Source organism: Pongo abelii, chromosome 3 (genome assembly GCF_028885655.2).
Source record: "Pongo abelii isolate AG06213 chromosome 3, NHGRI_mPonAbe1-v2.0_pri, whole genome shotgun sequence".
In the NCBI taxonomy this organism is placed as follows: domain Eukaryota; kingdom Metazoa; phylum Chordata; class Mammalia; order Primates; family Hominidae; genus Pongo; species Pongo abelii.
This window is the reverse complement of record NC_071988.2, coordinates 16902309-16923466: the sequence shown is the minus strand read 5'-3', so window position 1 is coordinate 16923466 and position 21158 is coordinate 16902309. Positions and strand designations below refer to the sequence as shown.

The 21158-nt window shown below is 33.3% G+C and overlaps 1 protein-coding gene across 14 annotated transcripts in view; it reads left to right on the top strand.

Moving 5' to 3' along the window:
• Positions 1–21158, top strand: part of LCORL (ligand dependent nuclear receptor corepressor like) — a 178597-nt gene that overhangs the window by 137998 nt on the left and 19441 nt on the right. For 9 of the 14 annotated variants that reach the window (XM_054553763.2, XM_054553764.2, XM_054553769.2 and 6 more), the window contains one exon: positions 7625–12450. The exons of 2 other annotated variants lie outside the window; for them this stretch is intronic. In XM_054553763.2, the coding sequence (XP_054409738.2) occupies positions 7625–12450 (4826 nt within the window). Of the gene's footprint in view, positions 1–1080; positions 5482–7624; positions 12451–21158 lie in introns of those variants that run through there. 3 more of the 14 variants (XM_002814629.5, XM_024246450.3, XM_054553776.2) reach the window with 2 other exon arrangements.

Sequence of the window (21158 nt, the reverse complement as noted above, 5' to 3'; positions counted from 1 at the left end):
CTTAATCATAGAATACAAACTAAGAAGCAGGACGAGTAAGAGAATATTAAATTAAATACACAGGACGCAATTTTAAGGGAAATATGTAATTTATTAATTTTTTAAAACAATGAACAAATTCTAAAAGCACTGTACTTACTAATTATTAATGCTAGTTTATAGTGTTTAGATTTTTTTATTGCACTTTAGATGTGGTGGCAAACTACTTAAATATATCTAGTAATCACCACAAAAAGTCCTTTCATGCTTTGAAAAGTGTCATTAATCATTAAATAAATAATTAGTAGTGAAATGCTGTTCTGTTGGATTTTTGGATTTTTTTTTTTACAACTTTTTTGCATCTTCCCATTAACTAACTGCACAGGAAGCTTTTGTGTCACATTTAAATCTTAGAGGTAGACTGTAATTTGTTTCAACTATGGCTGTAGTAGTATTTGAGTCGTAAGGTATAGTCAGCTTTCTGTTGGAGAAACTTTGAAAATTACAATGATAATTTGAAATAGAAGTGACATTTATAATATCTAAAATTAAATTATTCAAATATAACTTATCTACTTGTTTCAAGTTTTAAGCTCTTGTCTAGAGAAAAATTAGTCTTGTGGAAATATGGGATGTTTGTGTTTGGAAATATTCCTGCTGCTACAAATTTCCTTTAAAGGGGTTGACTCTTTTATTACTTGTTTAGCGGTAACGTCACGTTTGTACTAACAAAAACTCCTTTAGGATTTGGGTACTTTTTATAATGGAGCTCTAATTGTACAAATTATAAGTGTTGCTCTGCAAGCATCTGTCAGAGGAATAGCAACATCATGAGAATATTTTTCCAAATACTGAGTTAGGATTTTATGTTCTTGGAAGGTCTGCCCGTTGAGGCCACCGTATCATTGACACATTGTCCTACCAGGACTGTAGCGTTTGCTTTGATAAGGAGTAACTACTACATCTCACAGACTTAAAAGTGTCATAAGCAGTGATGTTACCTAAGCAAGGAGTATAATAAAGGAGTGGACCCTCCCCTTCCATAGCTGTGTGAGAGTCTCTCATGCATCAGTTTACCATCGTTTCATTCCATCCATCCAGGAGACTACACAGAAACAGAGAGGACTATGTGGAAAGAAGTGCTGAGTTTGCAGATGGTTTGCTCTCAAAAGCTTTGAAAGACATTCAGTCTGGAGCACTGGACATAAATAAAGCAGGCATACTTTATGGCATACCTCAAAAAACTTTACTTCTTCACTTAGAAGCCTTACCAGCAGGGAAGCCTGCATCTTTTAAAAACAAAACTCGAGATTTCCATGATAGTTATTCATATAAGGACAGTAAAGAAACTTGTGCAGTGCTGCAAAAAGTAGCCTTGTGGGCAAGAGCTCAAGCAGAGCGCACAGAAAAAAGTAAACTCAATCTACTTGAAACCTCAGAATTAAAATTCCCAACAGCTTCCACTTACCTCCATCAGCTAACTCTACAGAAAATGGTCACTCAGTTTAAAGAAAAAAATGAAAGCCTCCAATATGAAACTTCAAATCCTACTGTACAGTTAAAAATTCCTCAGCTACGAGTAAGTTCTGTCTCAAAATCACAACCTGATGGTTCTGGTCTGCTGGATGTTATGTATCAAGTTTCCAAAACCTCTTCAGTCCTAGAAGGATCAGCTCTCCAAAAACTGAAAAATATACTCCCTAAACAGAACAAAATAGAATGTTCTGGGCCTGTAACTCACTCAAGTGTTGACTCTTACTTTCTACATGGGGACCTCTCTCCTTTGTGTCTTAATTCTAAAAATGGAACAGTTGATGGGACCTCTGAAAATACTGAAGATGGATTAGATCGAAAAGACAGTAAGCAGCCCAGGAAAAAACGTGGCCGCTATCGGCAATATGATCATGAAATAATGGAAGAAGCTATTGCGATGGTAATGAGTGGAAAAATGAGTGTTTCCAAAGCACAAGGAATTTATGGGGTACCTCACAGCACTTTAGAATACAAGGTAAAAGAAAGATCTGGAACACTGAAGACTCCTCCGAAGAAGAAACTACGATTACCAGACACTGGGTTATATAATATGACAGATTCAGGGACTGGCAGCTGCAAAAACAGCAGCAAGCCTGTGTAGATTACTTGTTAGGAAAATGTTTGTGTGTGTGTGTGTGTGTGTTTGCGTGTGTGTGTATGTGCACAGGTGTGTATTTGTGTGTCTGTATACACACGTGGGAATTACAAATGCTCACTCTGACAGGAGACATGAAATTTTACAGTTCAAAAACCACTTACATGCCTTTTGAAAAAAAGTTTTATTCAGGGTTTTCACTGTGGACAGAATTATATAGTTGCTTACTTAATTCTGATAGTTTGTATTTAATCCTTGTATAAATAGGTGAAAAAGATTCAGGTTTTCTTTAGTAGTCAATAGCATAAAGCGTTGTGGGAAAACAAGTAATTGTCAAGTGAAACATTTTTATTGGTGAAAGACCATTCCAGCCATTCAGTTGAACCATCTTATAATGGAAATATGATATTCATAGTTTATAAACATTCTATACAACATACTTAACAGTTGTTGTATGTGTGTCAAATAACCAATCAAAGTTTAAATAGACAGCTATCTCCATACTAAGAAAAATTAATATATACAGTGTTAGTACACTACAGTGCATTCTATGAACTACAAAATGCACTCAAGTGCATCCACCAGGAATAGAAAAGAAAACCTTAAAGGATATGTATAATGAGATTTAATATTTATCATTTAATAGTTGATTTAGCAAGAAGTTGGGGTATATAAGGTATATACTTAAAAAAAACTGACACATAGTTAACCCCAGCAGCTATAGAACCCTTTAATATAAGATGGAGTACTAAGAACAAAAAATAATTTAAATTTAATTATTAAAATAATTTAGTTTTGTTTTTCATTTGAAAAATAAGCTAATGTGTAAGGTTAGAAAAGAAAGTTGGAATGCAACTTAGAGCATGTTTATAATGTGCACAGAAAAAGCTTGAGAATGATAATTTTGGTTTAAATGTGCTGGTTAGTTGATGTTATGACTACTTTAAATTTTAAGGATTGTGACACACTCCTACTATTGAAAAACCTCAGTGTAACTTTAATATATTTGCTGCTGTGACATTTCAAAACATTTTCAGTTTATCAAAATGAATTGCAGATTTCATTTTGGTGGGCGATACATTATCATTTTGCTAATAACCAAATTTGCAGTTTGTTCAGGGTCTTGAATAGATTTACAAATATTTAACACTGAAGCTGTTTTGAACTTTCAGTAATGTAAACTCTCTACTAATTGGGTAGTTAGAAGCTGGGCAGTGCATTTTAACTTTTACTAGACTCATAAGAGAGACTGGTCATTTTTACATAGCAGTTTTAAAATATGGGTCAAAGTATCCTTGTTGGATTTATGGAGTATGCAACTGTAGTGGTAAAATGTTATAAAGCATATGCCTTCATATAAAGAATAGGGATTTGCTTTATGTATTCAAAATTCTGAGTGCCCCCTTTCTCTGTTAAAATTCAGGTTCTGATCATTTTTCTAAGCCAGTTTTTGTAAGTCCAAAAGGAATACTTTTAGCTGAATTTAAAAAATAAGTGCACCTTGTCAAATGCTTGTGTTTTTACACTTGTGTTTGTGTGTATTTAATAATCATATATACGTGTAATACTAAAGAGATTTTCAGCTATTAAATTTTAAAACTGCTTACATGTTTAAAGAAACTGAAGAGTGAGAAACTACACAACCAAGCAGTTATTTGGTCTCTGAGATCTATACTTAACCCTCTTCAGCTATTAATGTTACCTGCACACTAGGGTATGAATCCTCTTTTTTTTTCCACCCCAAGAAAATATACATAATAGATTACAGAACAGCAGATGTCAGGGTCATCTTTCTTTTTAAAGAATTAAGCCATATTTTGTGAGGGCCAGAACTTGGATTATTTAGTATATTTCCCCCTTCCCCCAATGAAAAGCAAAGTTAAAGGTAAAGTACATATTTCAAAACAATTTTAATGACCTCTTTATACAGAATTTTACTTGGAAAACTTTGGGGGCTTTGAATGCATTACATAATATTTATATTGTATTGAGCTTTTTTATTCCTCACACTATATTTACATTAATAAATTGATTGAGAAGTTTATAGTAAAGGGAAACTTACAGAACACTTTTGTATCATTTAAAAGATGACCTGACCAAAAACTTTACAGGATTCATAAATCAGGGATCATTTTGCTATTGACTTCACAGTAATCAGTAGTTTTATAGGTAATATTATAGTTAATTTACAGCATTTTAGTACTTGTATTATTTATTTTTGGTCAGAAATAGTAAATTAAAATATTTTTTGATAGTTTATAGGTAATAATCAACCCATAACTTTTAAAAGAAACAAAACATTTCTATTATTGAGTTGACATTTGATTATACAAACTAGAAAAGGCAGGGAAATTCCCCTTCTCCCCAGTGATTCTATTAAGATGACCTTTATGTTAAACTTTCAAAGTACTTTATGAATTTAGTTACCATTACTATTTATTAATTGACAATTTTCTGAAAAATCCCGTTTCAGCAGACTTAATGAAGGTGAAAGCAACCCTTATGTGCTTTCTACTTATTTGAATGTTCCTCAAGTATTTTATATTAAAAAAAAAAAAGAAGGAAAAGAAAAAACAGTGCCTCTGTTTTTAGAAAACTACTGCTCAGTAAAGTTGTTTAAACCATTTCTGGTAGCTAATGACAATTTTATATTAAATTGTATACTAACTTTAGTGAGACTGATTTTTTTAGTTGTTTACAGTACAAATACTTGTATTTGTTTTTTAATTGCAGTATTTCCATTGTCGCAGTAATTTAGTAAAACTCTGTGGCTGCCTTGATTTTGACAGATTTTGTTAATATAAACTGATTGTTAGGCAATTAGTTATATTTATGCATAAATCAATTGCACTATAATTCATGAATTATTTATTACAATATTTTCTAATGAATTCATGTATCTGTCTTGTGTTGTAAATGTACTGTAATTCTGTTCCTACTTTGTGTTGTTATATATCTAAATCTGATTGTATGAATTTTAATTGTTCAGTTAACGTGTTTCTAGGTTGTAATTTGTAGTAAAGCACTTCAATGCTTTTGCACTTAAATTTACAACACTGTTGGTGTGTGATTGATTTACTCATTCAGTAAAAGAAAAAAAGAAAAGAAAAGAAAAAAACTGACTACACTGACTTCTTTGATTTACTTTAGGAGGCAGTTTTATTAAATATAGTATTCTAATTTACTTTTCTGAAGAAATATTCCAACAAGTTTCTAATGGGCAAAATGGATAGTAACATACTAAAAATAGGCAGGATGTTTGGTTTATAAATCAAACAGGAAAAGGTTAGAAAACTTTAAAAGCAAAGGATCTACAAAAAAATACAATTTTAGAACCTTATATAATCACCTGAGAATAAATTCTAGACTGGATACTTATATGTGTGTTCAACTATTATTTACTCATTACTAGGTTTTTCTTTAAGATCCTAACATGCAAGAAATATGGGGGAGAATGTTTGAAGCCAAATAAGCATAGTGTGAAGTTCTGTAGTTTGAGATCTTAGTTTTCTGATATCTGATACATAAGATATAATCTAATATCTGAATATCTAATTTATACCTTTATTAAGCTGTTCTTATAGCATTAGATGGGAATTACTGGCTACCATAGTATTTTTGAAATTCCGTTATTAATAAACTGAATAAGAAAACTCTAAAAGCTTTGCTTAGAATGTCGGAAAAGGGATATAAAAAGCAGTGGTTTTTGTAATTTTGTGAGCTTAATCAAGTTGATATTATAACATTGTTTCAGAATACTTAACATTAGTCATTAGTTTTGATTATTTATACCACATACCTGGCTTTATTAACAGAAAAAAGCCTTTGAGCATTTCAGGAAGAGTTATGAACAGTTATTAATCTTTAAAATACAATACAACATATTTTTCCAAGAAACATGTAAATTCTCTCTTTATTATGCCATAACATCACTTTAGAAACTACTGAAGTGCATCTCTCACAACATTCTGGGTTTTCTTTTGCTTGTGTGAAAATTAGTCATTTTTAATTTGCTGGAAAAAAAAATATTGTAATCTTTGATAGTTACCATTTCTTCCTGCCCTTGCTCTCTCTACATATATTTTTTAAAACTATGTAATTGAATCCTGGGAGTCAATTGCATCATTTTACACTCCCAACCATGACAAAATTTATAAAAAATTATTTTCAAAAAGGAAAGGATATTGGGGTCATGTCCTATCTTCATCTGTCTAGAGGCGGCAGTGGACTTTAAAAGTTTTATTGTAATTTCACATGTCTTCTCACTTTATTTGCTAGCTTCTTTATGTCAGATCACTAGTTTTAGTGAAACATTGGATGAATCTAGTAAAGTTATCTTTTTTTCCAGAAAAGTTTTGATCACATGTTTAAAATTTGCTTCCTTATTTTTGCTACTCAAATAACATAATTTTTATAAAATAATAAGTGAAATATTACCTCTGAAACAGGCTATATCAGTTTTAGGCAGCAAAATAAAAATATTCCACTTCCTGTTTTAAAGTAAAAATCTTATAATTTTTAATATAGACGAGCATAATTCTGTATTTAAACAAAAATACATTCTTCAATAGTAGTTCATAATCAGCATTATTCCAACCTTAAAATTTCTAGAAATCAGGAACTATTAAAAACAACAAATGTAATAAACTGTAAGTGAAAGGCAATTTTCATGTACAGAGTTTGGTGATATGTTTAATTAAAATAGATACTTTTCTGAAACAGAACTCTTTAAATATATTTTATTCTTCCTGCTGCTGGTATTGGATTAAAAAAAAAATTTGTAGACTTCTATATTGGTTGATAAGCAAGCCCGGTTCTTAATTAAAGTTAGATGTATATTAGTTTCTATAGTGGGCCATTTTCCAGCATTTGAAACTTAATAATTAGGTAAGTAATGCCTTTAGCTTTTATGAAATTACTTTAGTATTTAACATCAATTAAAAATAGATTTTATTTTTAAATAGCTAATGCCTGCAGCTTAATCTTAGGAAGGACATTCTCTTATTTACATAAAATCTAAACCCTTAATTTTCCTTGTAATTATGGAAAGCTTTTATTATTTTCACTGCCTTGGAAAAAATATCTATTTTAAATAAAGATTGTACTCCTACATTTTATTTTCCTTATTTGCACTAATGTAGACTGATAATTATGTATCAGAATAATTTATAAAATGGCTACTTTATAAAAATTTAACTCCTTCTGAAGCACTTTCCATTAAATATTCTTAATACATTAAAAACAGACGTTAATATATAAATGTAATCATGTATAATCATCAGGTTTTATATTGCAAAAATAGGGCTTTGCTTTGACTTATACTTTGTTATAGGAAATTAATTATCAGTGCTTCATTATATTTTTGCTAAACAATAATCAAAATGCCATTATTGCAGCTCTCTAGGAGTCAGGAGTCCAGCAATACCAAAATATCTTTTTTCAAACACTGTTAAAATTATAACTCCTTATAGTGGTATTTTTGCTGCAATTCATTTTTTGTTTGATTTTTATTTTTAGTTCAACTGTTGATGCAAAATCAGAGGAAGCTACTAAAATGGAAAAAAGAAAATCAGCATTAAACAAAGTTTTGGAATCTTTGTGCATACATCACCAGCAACAAGTTTTGGCTATGTTGAAATTTCTAGTCCAAGAGCAGAATGCTGCTTCTCTTTGCTGTTGTAATACATCATGTGTTGTGTCTTCAGAATCTCAAAAGCCCTTAATCGAAGATGATTTATATGGTCTGTTCTGTAGTTGTGAATATAGGCTGGCAGAAAGAGGTTGTTTACAAAACGAAAAACAAAGCCCTGGTTTCGAACCTCTGCCAGTCTGTATTAAAGATTTACATTGTTTATCTTGCCAAACTGTAACTGTTGAACACGTTAAGCCAGTAGTGAATAGAGGAATTGCAGACAGTTATAATTCTCACAGGTGCTGTTCTGGACTGTTACCAAACATTCACTCTACAAAATCAGCCTTTCGTAGTCCTCTTTTGTCAAAGGAAGTATGTGATCTTTCAGTCACTCTTAAAGATGCCTGTAGATCTCGAAGTCCCTCACCTCCACCATTATCACCTGTAGAAACTGAAGGATTTGAAAAATTGAAAGACGTCATCTCAGAGATTTCAGCCTTAGAAAATAACAAACTTGAAGCAAACGTTAACCAGCCTCCATCTCTCACACCAGCAGAAATAAGCAACAATAAGAGTGATCATGAAGATAAAATACTTAAAACTAAAAAATCAAGTAACTCTTATTCTTTACTCTCAAATGACAGCAATAATTCTACTACAAATCATGAAAAAGGTGAAACTGCTGTAATTTTTCAAGATTTAATGGATCGCATTAATGAAAAACTAAAATCAATAGAAACCACGGATATGACAAGCCTTGTAAAATTATCTAGCAGTGATTATAATACATATAATGATTTAAAATTGGGAGATTTCATAACATCTCTCTTGCATAATGCAAAAGCCAGTGATTATAGTTTTATGGAATTATTGAGTCAACATGATAAAAAGGTAGAAAATAAAATTATTCAGACAAGATTTCGAAAGCGTCAAGAAACTTTATTTGCAATGCGCAACTCCTCTGATTCACCCATGTTTAGAAGGCAGTCTTTACAGATAAAAAGAGAACTTGCTAGTCTTGATGAAAATTTTACAAGAAAAAAATGCACCGAGAAAAGTTCTAGGAAATTGACACAAAACAGTGAGATATCTTCATCAGACAGAGGAGAATTCTATCACGACCAAGGGCCTTCTTTACAAAATTCTAAAAGACTTCAAGATAAAAATCTTGCTGAAACATCATTTTCACCAAATTATGCATTACAGTCACTGCAGCTACCTCTTCATAGTTCAGAAACTAACTTGTCTTTTAATGCATTTTCAGAAAGCTTTAAAACAACTTCCCCTGAGAAAATGAGCATAAGAAAGCCACAGGAGAAATCTACAGATGGAAAACAGTTTTTGCAAAATCATAGGAAAAATCCAAAGTTAGGTAATACTCAAACTCTTTTGAGAAATGATGCTTCTGGACTTTTGAGCAGAACTAAACGAAATATTGTGCCTCCAGGGTGGTATTCTATATATGTAACAAATAATTATGTTTTTAAAAAATCCCCTAAAGCCAAAAAAGTATCCGAATCCACAACAAAAAACGATCCAGCGAAAAATATTCACATTGAAAGCTCACACAATATAGACCTAAACAAAATTGCAATGAATTCTAATTTACAAGTTGTTGTGAAGCGTTTGGAAGATACAATAAATATAGCCAAAAAATCCTGGAATAATAAGCCATTATCAGAAGGATATAAAGCATCCAAGAAATTGATAGAAATTGATGGTAAAGACCAACATGCTGACAGAAATATGACTCTTACTCTAAATAGAATGACATGCAAAGAACAGAGCTTATCAAAATCTGTGGTAGCATCCGGCAATATTATCAAAAGTCATTGCATGCCTACAGTGGATTTGAATAACAAAAGACTTGAAAATCTGAAAAAGTCATCTATTTTAGATATGGGTCGCTTGATTTCCAATGTTGAAAATGTACCAGCAAAATATGAAGGTATTGAAAGTTCATCTGTTTCCAATTATTCTAGTCCTATCAAACTCATGTTTTTATCTGAGGTTAAAAGTAGTGAAGGAGTCAAATATACTTTAACTTCAGTTGGCACTTCCCATTCAAATGTCGTTCTCCCTTCTGAAAAACCTACAACCCATCATGTAACTGAAGAAAAAACAGAAACAAATGAGGATATCTCAAATGCGAACTCTGAAAATTATCACTCCAATCATTATGATACTGATACTTTTCAAAGAGAACTAAGCAAATTCAGTCATACAAAAGAAACTGCAGGATCCTCTACAATGTTTATAGGTGATATAAATAGTGATAAGCCACAAGAAGAACCTAAGGACAATTCAAGCAGTGCTACTGATCCATCTTTTAAAAGAAAACCAGGTAGACCAAAAAAAATAGGTCCCCAGGTTGTGAAACAGATTAAGCGACCAATTGGAAGACCACCAAAGCCTAAAATTGATCAAACAAACATCACTGTTTGCCAGAATGAGCCCTTTAGTGCTGGAAGGAAAAGCCCAGAATGTCTCATATCAGAAGTAAAAGAAGGTATTTATAAAAAGAGTATTACAGTAACTGTTATTTACGGAAGGTCAAGAAGAACTAAAAGGCATGTTTCTGAAGGAAGGGTAAACATAAGCAACCTTATGTCTTTAAACAATAATGCTGGTGATTTTCCAACTGAATATAATAGTCCCAGAAATATTAGTGAACACAAAATTGACTTGGGTGAAAGAATAAGTGCTGTAGCAAGCTTGACTACTGAAAGTGAGATCTTGGGGTCTGGCTTTGAATATGTGAGACCCATCAAGAACAAATCTGTGATACCTCAGCCTTCCAAGAACATTATTCGACCAAATCAGAAGCCTTTGACAATAAGTAGGAAGCCTGGTAGACCGGCAAAAGTGAAAATCTCTGGCATATCTGTGACTATTAATAGAACTTCACCTCAGGAAAGAGCAGTAAGTATTAGCAGCTGCTTGCCTCCTTTAGAACAGGATAATACATCAGGAAAAAATCTGCCTGTAGAAAAGTATGACCAACAGTGCACTAAAATGGATAAAATAAGGCACACTGAAGCTGATATATTTAAAAATGGATCAAAACATATGATTGCTACTGTACCTTTGAGACATTCTATTAGGGATAGAAACACATCTCTGCATTTCTTACATTCATTAGCATCTTCTAGCTCACTTATTTATAGAAATGCTCTGCTCCATAAATCATATAAACTGCATTTGCAGAAAAATAAAAGTCAGAAGGAAAAACATAGGCACTCAAAGATGAAAATAGCTTACAAAGATACCCCAAGAAACAGACTTTCGCGGAATGCAAAAAAGTGTTTGGAAGATAATAAATTAGTACCTATTTCTGAAGTATCCTTGGATCCTATAATTTCATCAAACCCTTTGCTCAGGTGGTGGGCTACTTCTGCTTCAAATGATTCCTTATTAGAGGAATTAAACAATAGATTTGAGCAAATAACAAATGCTTGGGTGCAAGTAAGTGGAGATGAAGCTGAAAATTGTATTCATAAAAAAAGAGAACACATTGAAAACGATCATTTCAAAGTAGCAAGCCCTTTGGAAACTTGTCTTTTAGAACTTGAAGTTTCACCTGTAAAAATGCTTTTTCAGAAAAAGTATGATTTGAATGAACTCTGTACTTGGTTTATGCAAACAACAGAAACACAGTCTCTTTCACTAGTTAGAAAAGCAAATGCCCGAAACCCTTTGGAAGTAATAAATACCAGGGGAATCAAATTAGGGACCAAATATTCTGACTTTAATGCCAGCCCCTTCAGAAAGCACTTTAAAAAATTTGCACTCTCTTCTCCTTCAAAATCAGCAGAGAAATTGCATATACTGCATAAAGTGGCTAACTCTCCACTCTTAAATGTGAAAAGTAATTTAGCAATAGCTAGATTAAAAAGGACTGAGTTTAAGAGGTTGCATCATGAAAGGTGGAAAAGAGAGGGAAAGCTGCACAACCATGGAACAGTTGACTGGAACTCTAAAAGGAGAAACTTAAGATTTTTCTGCCAGAACCAATTTTTAAATAAGACTGAGGGAGAAACAAATGCTGACATCCCACTCCAAGGAAAAAGCATAGTAGATAATCAGTGTGTTTTGCCACCTGAGATCAGGGGTGACTTGCAGCAGAGGGCAGTAATGCCTGACTTCAAAATACATGCTAGTTTCGAGAATAAATTTAAGTCAGAAGCAAAAGAGAATGGAACAAATTGCAGCCAAAAAGACTTTCAAAAGGGACCAAGACTAGAAAATGTATGTCCTAATAGTTGGAGGTCAAAAACCTTAAAAGACTGTAGAATATTTTTGAGGAAGCTCAACTGTCTTGAACACAGAAATACTTTTAAGCTAAATACAATCATTTACTCTCCTGAATCTACTGACAGTGGAAATACTCATCAGACTCATATGGAAGAATCAAAGCGCTTTACTTTAAGATCTCATTCTGCTAGGCAAAATTCTTTTAAAAAGCAATCTAAAGAAATAGAAAATGCTAAAGCAAATAGTCCTTCAGCTGATGAATTTGCTGACCATCTTGGCAATAGTAAATTAAGCAAATGTGTTAACTTTGACAAGAATCCTGATAGTTTTGAAGTTCTTAGCAGTTTGAACAAAAGAAAAAGACCACCATGGAAGACCACAGAAATGTCAACAAAAAGACATAAACGACAGTCTTGCAACAGTGGACAAATGGCAAACTATTTTTCCAAATCCCTAGGTAAGTTCTTCTCTACTTAATTTTAAAGTTTCATTGTAGGTGCCTTGAGTAAAGCATAACAGGTAGAAAAGGAACAGCTGATTCAGTTTTAATTAGTTTCCAAAATATTTGGACAACCTAATTTCTTGGCACCTAGTATGAAACTCGTGAAATTAGGTGCTGCTAAACGTACCAGTGCGCTTCCCCACGTCTTAATATGTCCAGGATTTCACACAAATAAAAATATATAGAGACATAGAAATCATCTTTAAAATATATTATTTTAATAATGTAGATGTTATCTCCTTTTGCATTTGGTAGATCTAATAAAATCAGTAAGCAGTTTGACAGATAAATATAACCAAGTAACTAACTAAAAATTAAGTACCACACTATAAACTGGTAAATATTTACTCAATTGAGAAATCAACCACAACTATGAGACCATGTTTTAAAAAAAGTGAAGACTATCTGTTAAATTGATAGATTGTAACATATCCTAGGATAATCCTAATCTCACATCACCCACCAAGTTGTTATGTCATTTGGAGCTCACTTTAAGACTGATGATTTGAAGAGTGGTAGAGCAACAATATTTTTTTAAATAAATCAGCAAACTTGTTGAGTAGTTTTTTGATATCAGACATTGAGCTCATTTCCACAGATATAAAGATGAGGATTCTTTTTCACAGGTAATCCATAACCTAGCAAAAGAGAAAGAATCATATACAAGTTATTGTTAAGGTAATGCCAAATTCAAAATGCAAACCAGAATTACCTTAGCAAACAATTACATCGTTTACTCAGTTATACTGACCCGATGTTGGTGCCTCAGGGAGACTCAGGGACCCTACAAGCTTGTCCAACCCACAACCCGTGGACCACATGCAGCCCAGGACTGCTTTGAGTGTGACCCAACACAAATTTGTAAACTTTCTTAAAATGCTATGAGATTTGTTTGTGTTTTTTTGTTGTTGCTTTTGTTTTTGTCTCTGTAGCTCACCAGCTATTGTTAGTGTTAGTGTATTTTATGTGTGGCCGAAGACAATTCTTCCAGTGTGGCCGAGGGAAGCCAAAATATTAGACACCCCTGCTAAAACCTAGTAAAAATAATATAGGAACACTATAGTTGCCAGTGTAGCCATTTCCAGCTCTTCTTATTGATAAGTACTGGACAATGAGGGATATTGAGGAGTATGGAAGTACTTAATGATTACTTGCTTAACATGAAAGAAATTTTACATTTGGAAATTTAAAGATATTTTATTATATAGTTGCATCATTATATATTTTAGGGGTGTTTTGGGGGGGTTGGGGAAGTATTGGCTTTATTTTTATTATTCTTTTTAAAACTTGTTTAAAAGCTAAAATAGGTAGTATCAGGTCTTAAAAGAGTAAAAGCAGTAAATTCTTGATTTTTAATAAGTTAATGATTTTATGGCCCCCAAGATTGAGTTATTCAACTATATAACTTTAAAACCTATTTCAGAAAGTAATGATTAAAATTTCAAATATCTAACATGCAATGATTAAAATTTTAAAAGTTGGCCAAAGTAGATTCTCCATTATAAACGATCAATCAAAACTTTAAAAAGTGACCTCTGTTTCTTGTTCTTGGGATAATTAAAAATATCAAATGCCATGTCAGGAAAAACAGAGGCAAAAAAGCCTGATAGTGTTTTTTTTTATTATAATTCATCTGAAAATATACACACATAATTCTTAAAGACTGTCATGAATGGAGAATAAAATGTAAAGCTTCATTTTTAATTCTTTATATCATCCTCATATCATGCTGTTACAGTTAACCAGAAGTAAATGCATTAATTCATTTTACAACAGAACCGTATTTTGTCCTTTTAGCTTCTTAATCATTGTATCTTCCTAAGAAATAAATATCAAGCTTATTTTAATGTGATTATTTACCCCCACTAAATATGAAATCATCCTAGAAAAAATAAGATGGAAGATGCCTAGTGACTACTTCTTCAAATTAATTTCAAAATCCTTTTGGGCAGTTTTAAAATTTTTAGTATCATTTGAAGAGCTGTTTTTGATCTTTCTCATTTTTAAAATTACTAGTACTATTTCCTGTTCTGCTTAAAGTTTTATCTATCTTTCACTGATAACTTTCCTTCTCTATTTTTTAACATTCTTTTTTTTAGTCAATCAACAAGGACATTATTTTTATAAAGTTGTATTTATAGAAATATTTGTTAATATTTATCTGATTTTTAAAGTATTATTTTTTCTCATTATTCTTGGTATCTCATACTTCTTTTTGCCTTTTTGGAAATGATGCTAAAACTCATTGTTAGTTTTATATGTGTTTTTCTTCTTCGTAGAATAAATTACTGACTGGAGACTTAAGAGACTTAACAACCAGCCTTTTCTAGAAAAATTTCTAAGGCAGTGTATATGAGATTTTGAAATATTTCTGTTGATGAAAAGTTTTGCTTCTATCACAAATATCTTGTTTTGTACATTTTGAGATGAACTGTCCAGATATAATTTATGAGTTTTTAAATTTATACTTCACCACATTTGTACTGCTGTATATATCAAGTGTGCACATGGAAAGGAGGCAGAAAAATGCAATCCCATTGTATTCTTACTTCAACAAGTATTTAATGAATGCCTACAATATGTTCTTAGGCACTGTGGAAGGTTCAAATAGTTCCTTTCCATCTAAGGGAGAAAACAAGACCTATGTCGTTTATTCAGTAAATAGAATGTATTTCATTTTTTAAGTGGGATATTATATGCCTTAAGGGGATAGAATGGTTAAAGTCATGGTTGTTGCTCTTATGGTTGTTGCTCTTATATGTTCCTCCATGTCATGAAGGATAGAAAAATGGATAGGCAATTCCAGTAGAAGGATGATGACTGCTATGATCAGAGAGAGAGCGATGGATATTAAGAGCACATTACAGAGAAATTGAACTCAGATTTAGGGAATTAGGCAAGGTTTCCTACATTGTTGCATCTAAGCTGAGGCTTGAAGGAGGCCGATGTAGTAGAAGTTGGAAGAGGAGTGTTTCAGGCAGTTGCAAACGATGTGGAAAATTTGGATGACAAAAGAGAGCAAGCAGCCTGGGCAACATAGCAGGACCCCATCTCTGCAAAACAAACAAACAAACAAAATTAGCCAAGTGTGGTAGCCCACACCTTGCTTGAACCTGGGAGGTCGAGGCTTCAGTGAGCCATGATTGTGCCACTGCGCTCCAACCTAGGTGTCTCAAAAACTTTTTTAAAAAAAGAGCAAGCGTATGTGGAATATTGAGTAATTTATCAGAACTGAGGGATAAAATAGGAATCATGGATTAGGAGGGAGTGGGAAAATGGTAAAACAGTGAAACTACTGGGAAGCATAGCCCATATTGTGAGGTCAGCATCAAATAATGAAACAAAAAATGTTTTAAGCCCTAATAGTAGCAGTAATTGAAAAGAATAGATTTGAGATCTATAAAGTAAAATCAATGTCTTAAAGATTAGAAGAAAAAAGGGAAAGCATCCAGGTTTTTGCCTTGAACATCTGGGTAGAGGATAGTAAGATCTACTAAGATAGAATGCTCTTTAGATGTGAGAAATTTGAGGTGTTTAGTGGGATATCCAAGAAAGGATGTTAGGAAGCAGTTATGGATATGCTTCCTAAACATACGGATCTGTTTCCCAAGAAAAAGGCCTGAGCTGAGATAAGGATTTGTGAATCAACAGATAACTGAAACCATGAGAGTGGAAGAGATTACAATGAGATTACTCATTGTAAGACTGAAAGAGCCTAGGGAGTCAGAGCCCCAAAGATTTAGGAAAAAGGAAAGATGTATACAAAAGGAGACAGATGACAGTAGTTGAGAGGTAAGACGAAAGTCTGGGGAATGTGGTGAATGGAAATGTGTTGTAAGAAGGGAGAAGGCAATGTAAACTGTTGATAAGAAGTCAACTAAGATGAGCCCTGAAATGGTTCCATTGAATATAGCAACAAGAGTTTATCTTAGTGGTTGGGAAAGAGTAACTTTGGTGGACTAACAGAGCCACAAGTCATATTCAAGGCTAGATGAGTTAAATGAAGGAAAAGAAAGAAAATTAGCACAGAAAACTATAATTGACCATGAATGGAGAGAATATACAAAGGTTAGCTAGATTAAGCTGGGGTTGAAGACAGGTTTAAAAGATATATATTTACATTCTAATGGAAAAAAAAGCCAATAGGGAATAAACAATTGAAGATACAGAAATGAGATGGCAACCAATGGAAATGGAGTGAAGCCCCTGTGTAGATTATTGGGTATAGGATCTAGGACATGGTTAGAGAGATTGGTCTTAGCCAAAAGGGTCACTTTTCTCTTAAAAAAAAAAAAAAAGGGTAGTGGGAACAACATGTGGGAAGGCAAATCGGTAATTTGTGGGCAGAATCCTGAGATATTAGAGTCCATTTTCTATGAATCAAGAGGTAATCAAGAGTAGTATGTGGGATTGGGTAATTGGGGAATATGGACAAGGTTTGAAATAGCTGTCTCAAGAAATATAGGATAGAACAACTGGTTTTATCTCAGCTGCCAGAATGTAAGCCTGGAGAAAGGTGGGCCCTTAGATTTAATAACAGTCAAGTTCACCACGTGGGGATGACAGGACAAAGAGATCCAACCAAGAATATATCTGTTCTGTGAATAGTGAGAAGCTATATGATCAAAGCAGAGTTCTAGAGAATCTTTTCTAATAGTAGTACAAATATAGATCCAGGGGGTGGAGGATGGGAAATGTGATGTGTGAAAGGTCAGTTGCAGGAGATGATTTTTGAGATGATAATGGCCTAAAAATGGAGTGTAACTGTTGGAAATAATATAGACCTTTTTAATATCAGTATCTTTTGAGTTCCCAAAGCAAGTGTATATCTTTTCCTAATTGATAAACATCTTGATATAAATAAGCTGACTCTGGACACCTCTGAGTAAACTTTTAAGAATCAAATAACCTAATGTGGTCTTGAAGCTCCTGTAATAATAGTAGTCATCCTAAAACATTAAATTTTCCCATAAGAATTTTGAATTCAGTTGACACTTTGAATCGAATTCTGAGATGACTGAAAAAAAAAGGTTTGTCAGCTTCTTCTATTTTGCCATCTGCCGTCAAAAATAACTGAATTTACATTTTTCCCATTCAGAATTCTGGTTTTCACACAGGTTTATAACTGATGGCTGATTTTTAACTAAGTAATATACTCCTTCATCTACCAGAAACCAAGACTAACCATACATACTCCTCTGATCTTGCTTATGAGCATTTTAACACATATTTTGAACCCTGAACACAAGATAAAAGTAAATGATTACTTTAAGTAAAACTATTAAGATTTGATTCTGTTAAAGTATTCTAATGAAATTAGGAATTTTTTTACACCCAACCCCCCTGAGGAATTTTTAATAAAGATACATTCTGTTTATATTTGAGTTTTTCCCCTGTAATTTTCTTAGGAATTGAGTAAGAGAGGAGTTTAGGTTTTAAAGAGTCTCTAACTTTTGCCATAATATTTTGTGAAAATGTAAAACAGCTAAACAATCTTTGTCTTGATGTTTTTTCTTAGAATTTTTCTTGAATATTTTATATTCCATTGCTTTCTCAAGTATTACTGAGTTTTCAGGATATTGTTTTACTAATTGCCCCATATCTTTCTCAGAAAATCATTCAGTTTATTTAACAAACGTTGGATACTTTTTCTTTTGATGTATCAGGTATTGTGTTAGATGTTCAAGTCACAAAGGAACTCAAGGAATATCTAGAAGATATTTCAAGTTTTTACTTTGGCAACATAATTAGTAAAAGAAACATAATTTGGCTGATTCCACATACTGGTGGTTGTAGAGAACAGAACTATTTTCAGACATAGGTTTAATTCTCTAAATTGGGAAGTCTGGGCCATGGCCTATTTTGTAAATAAAGTTTTATCAGAACACTGCCATGTTCATTCACTCGTATATTGTCTATTGCTATTTTTGTGCTGCAGAAGCTGAATAGTTGCAACAGACACCATAAAGCCTACAGAGTCTAAAATATTTACTACCTGGCCCTTTGCAGAAAAAGTTTGCCGACTCTGTTGACATCACTACAATTTTGATATGGTGTGGCTTGAAAAAAATAAAAAATAAGTTGTTGGCTTTTAAAAAATGTATTAAGGTCATCCTATCTTGTTCGTCCCCAACACCCCATCCACTTCTTCCTCAACACTCCCTCCCTCAACACAATACAATGTATTTGACATGTTAGCTGTTCTGTTTTGTTTGATCTTTACGGGTCAATATCTGTCTTTATCCAGCAGAGTGGTGCTGGGGGAGCCATGAGCACCAGTTGTATTCTGTTTTGTAAATCTTTATTCTCTCCCTGCAGCCTCCAGACCTGCTTTCTCTATCTGAGGTAAGTTCAAGGGTCACCCTTTTCTTCTTTAACCAGCTGCTACCACCTGCTAGAAGGAGACTGGTTTCAGTGCTTCACACCATGATAAATTCCTGCCTCAAGGTCTAAATGTTCTCTTTCTCCTTTTTTCTTCCTTCTCTATTTCTTAAGAATTCAAAATTCTTAGTTCAGCTCTCCTAACTACCATTTTTTCTTGTCGTTTTTCCTGGGCAATAAGAGTTTTCTTGTCATGGAGCTGAGCATTCTGTGATTATCATAACGTTAAGCCTAGTGAATTCACCTGTAGTTTAATTACAAACAAAAAAGGCCAGGGTAGGTGTCTGAATGATTTCTTCTTGCCACTTTTTTTTTCCTTGTTTGTGTTTGTTTTATTTAAAACGGACCTTGGCTTATTTTTCCTTCTCCCAGTTCCAGGCAACCTGGAAAATGCATTTATTTGCTACTTTTTTTCTGTGTTATGCAAACATAGAAAGCTAGATTTTAAAAGCCTGTACCTATACACTCTTTTTATTTATTCAAAAGTGTTTGTCTTCTGCGTGCTAGGCAGTATGTTAGACATATGCGAAATAGTGGGGGCAAAACCAGATGTGGTCCCTACCCTCACAGTTCAAGTTTATTTGGAGAGGCAGACATTGAGTAAATACACAGATCTGCTACATTCTTAGTATGTGGTGCTATGGGAATTTAATTTTGGGAGGTTTTACCAAGTGAAGGAAGAGTTCCCTGAGCAAATGGCCATTAAGCTAAGCTGTGAAGGGTGAGGAGGAATTAACTAGGCCAAGTGGTAGAGAACCAGTAGGGTAGGAAGAAGGATTTGGATGTGGAAAAAATGTTGAGGTGTGGGATTCTTGGCAGGTTAGAGGTGTAAGTCATGGCCAGTGTGTCTAGTCAAGAAAGAAGGAGATGATGTCAGATGTAGGGAGGATTGAGAAGGAAGCAAAGGAACAGACTATACAAGTTCTTATGAGCCATGCCAAGAAGTTTGTCTACTTTCAGTGGCTCCCCATTGCACTTAGAGTGGAGATTTAAATTGGAAGTGGACGGGGAAGATATGACATAATCAGATTTTGCTTTCTAGAAGATCTCGCTGGTTGCATTGTGAAGAAGGAAGGGTGTAGGGCAAGACACCTAACCACACTTAGACCATTGTGATTCACAAACTTTAGTGTGCATCAGAATCACCAGCAAGTCTTGTTAAAATGATTGTTCAGATCCACCCACAGAGTTTGATTGAGTATGGGGTGGGGCCCAAGTGATACTTACGCTTATGCTTCTGGACCAGGAAGTACACTTTGAGAACCATTGGTAATAGAGTGTAAGTGTTATAGTGGTAGAAGAAAGATTATTTACTAATATGAACATAATGTTATAAGTTCCCTTTAAACACTTCTTCAGCTATATCACAAATTTTGCTCTGCTGTGTTTTCATTTTAATTAAATTCAAAATATTTTCTAATTTCTCTTGTGATTTTTTCTTTAGCCTATGGATTATTTAGAGACATGTTGGCTGGGCGCAGTACTCACGCCTGTAATTCCAACACTTTGGGAGGCTGGGGCAGGAGGATTACTTGAGCCCAGGAATTCAAGACCAGCCTGGGCAACATGGCAAGACCCTGCCTAGAGATGTGTTGTTTAGTTTCCAAATATTTAGGAATTTTTCAGATCTATTTCTGGTACTGATTTCTAATTTAATTCTAATATACAGTTTGTGATTTGAGTCTTTTTGAATTTTTTGTGATGTTTTATATGGCCGAGAATCTATGCAAATCTAAGTAAATGTTCTGTGTGTTCTTGAAAATAATGTATATTCTACTGCTGTTGAGTGAAATGTTCTATAAATGTTAGTTAAGCAAGATGGTTGCTAGTGCTGTTCAAGATTTTTCCATCTTGGTGAATTTCAGTCTACTTGTTCTATCTATTTTTGAGAGGGTATCAAAATCTGTGACTATGATTGTGGATTTTCCTTTTTATTCTTTCAGATCTGTTAGGTTTTGCTTCATGTATTTTGAAGCTCTGTAAATAGTTGCATATGCATTTAGAATTGTTAGGTACTTTCTATTAATTGGCTTTTTTATCATTATGAAATTAACCTCCTCTTTAATCCTGAAAATGTTCCTTACTCTGAAATCTAATTTATCTGATAACTACTAGAGTTGTTCCAGCTTGCTTTTCACTACTGTTATCATAGTGTATCTTTTCACAATACTTTTATTTTTAACCTATTTGTGTCTTTATGTTTAAAGATGATCTCTTTTATTAAACAACATAGAATCAAGGCTTGCCTTTGTATCCAGTGTGACAATCTCTGCCTTTTCAGT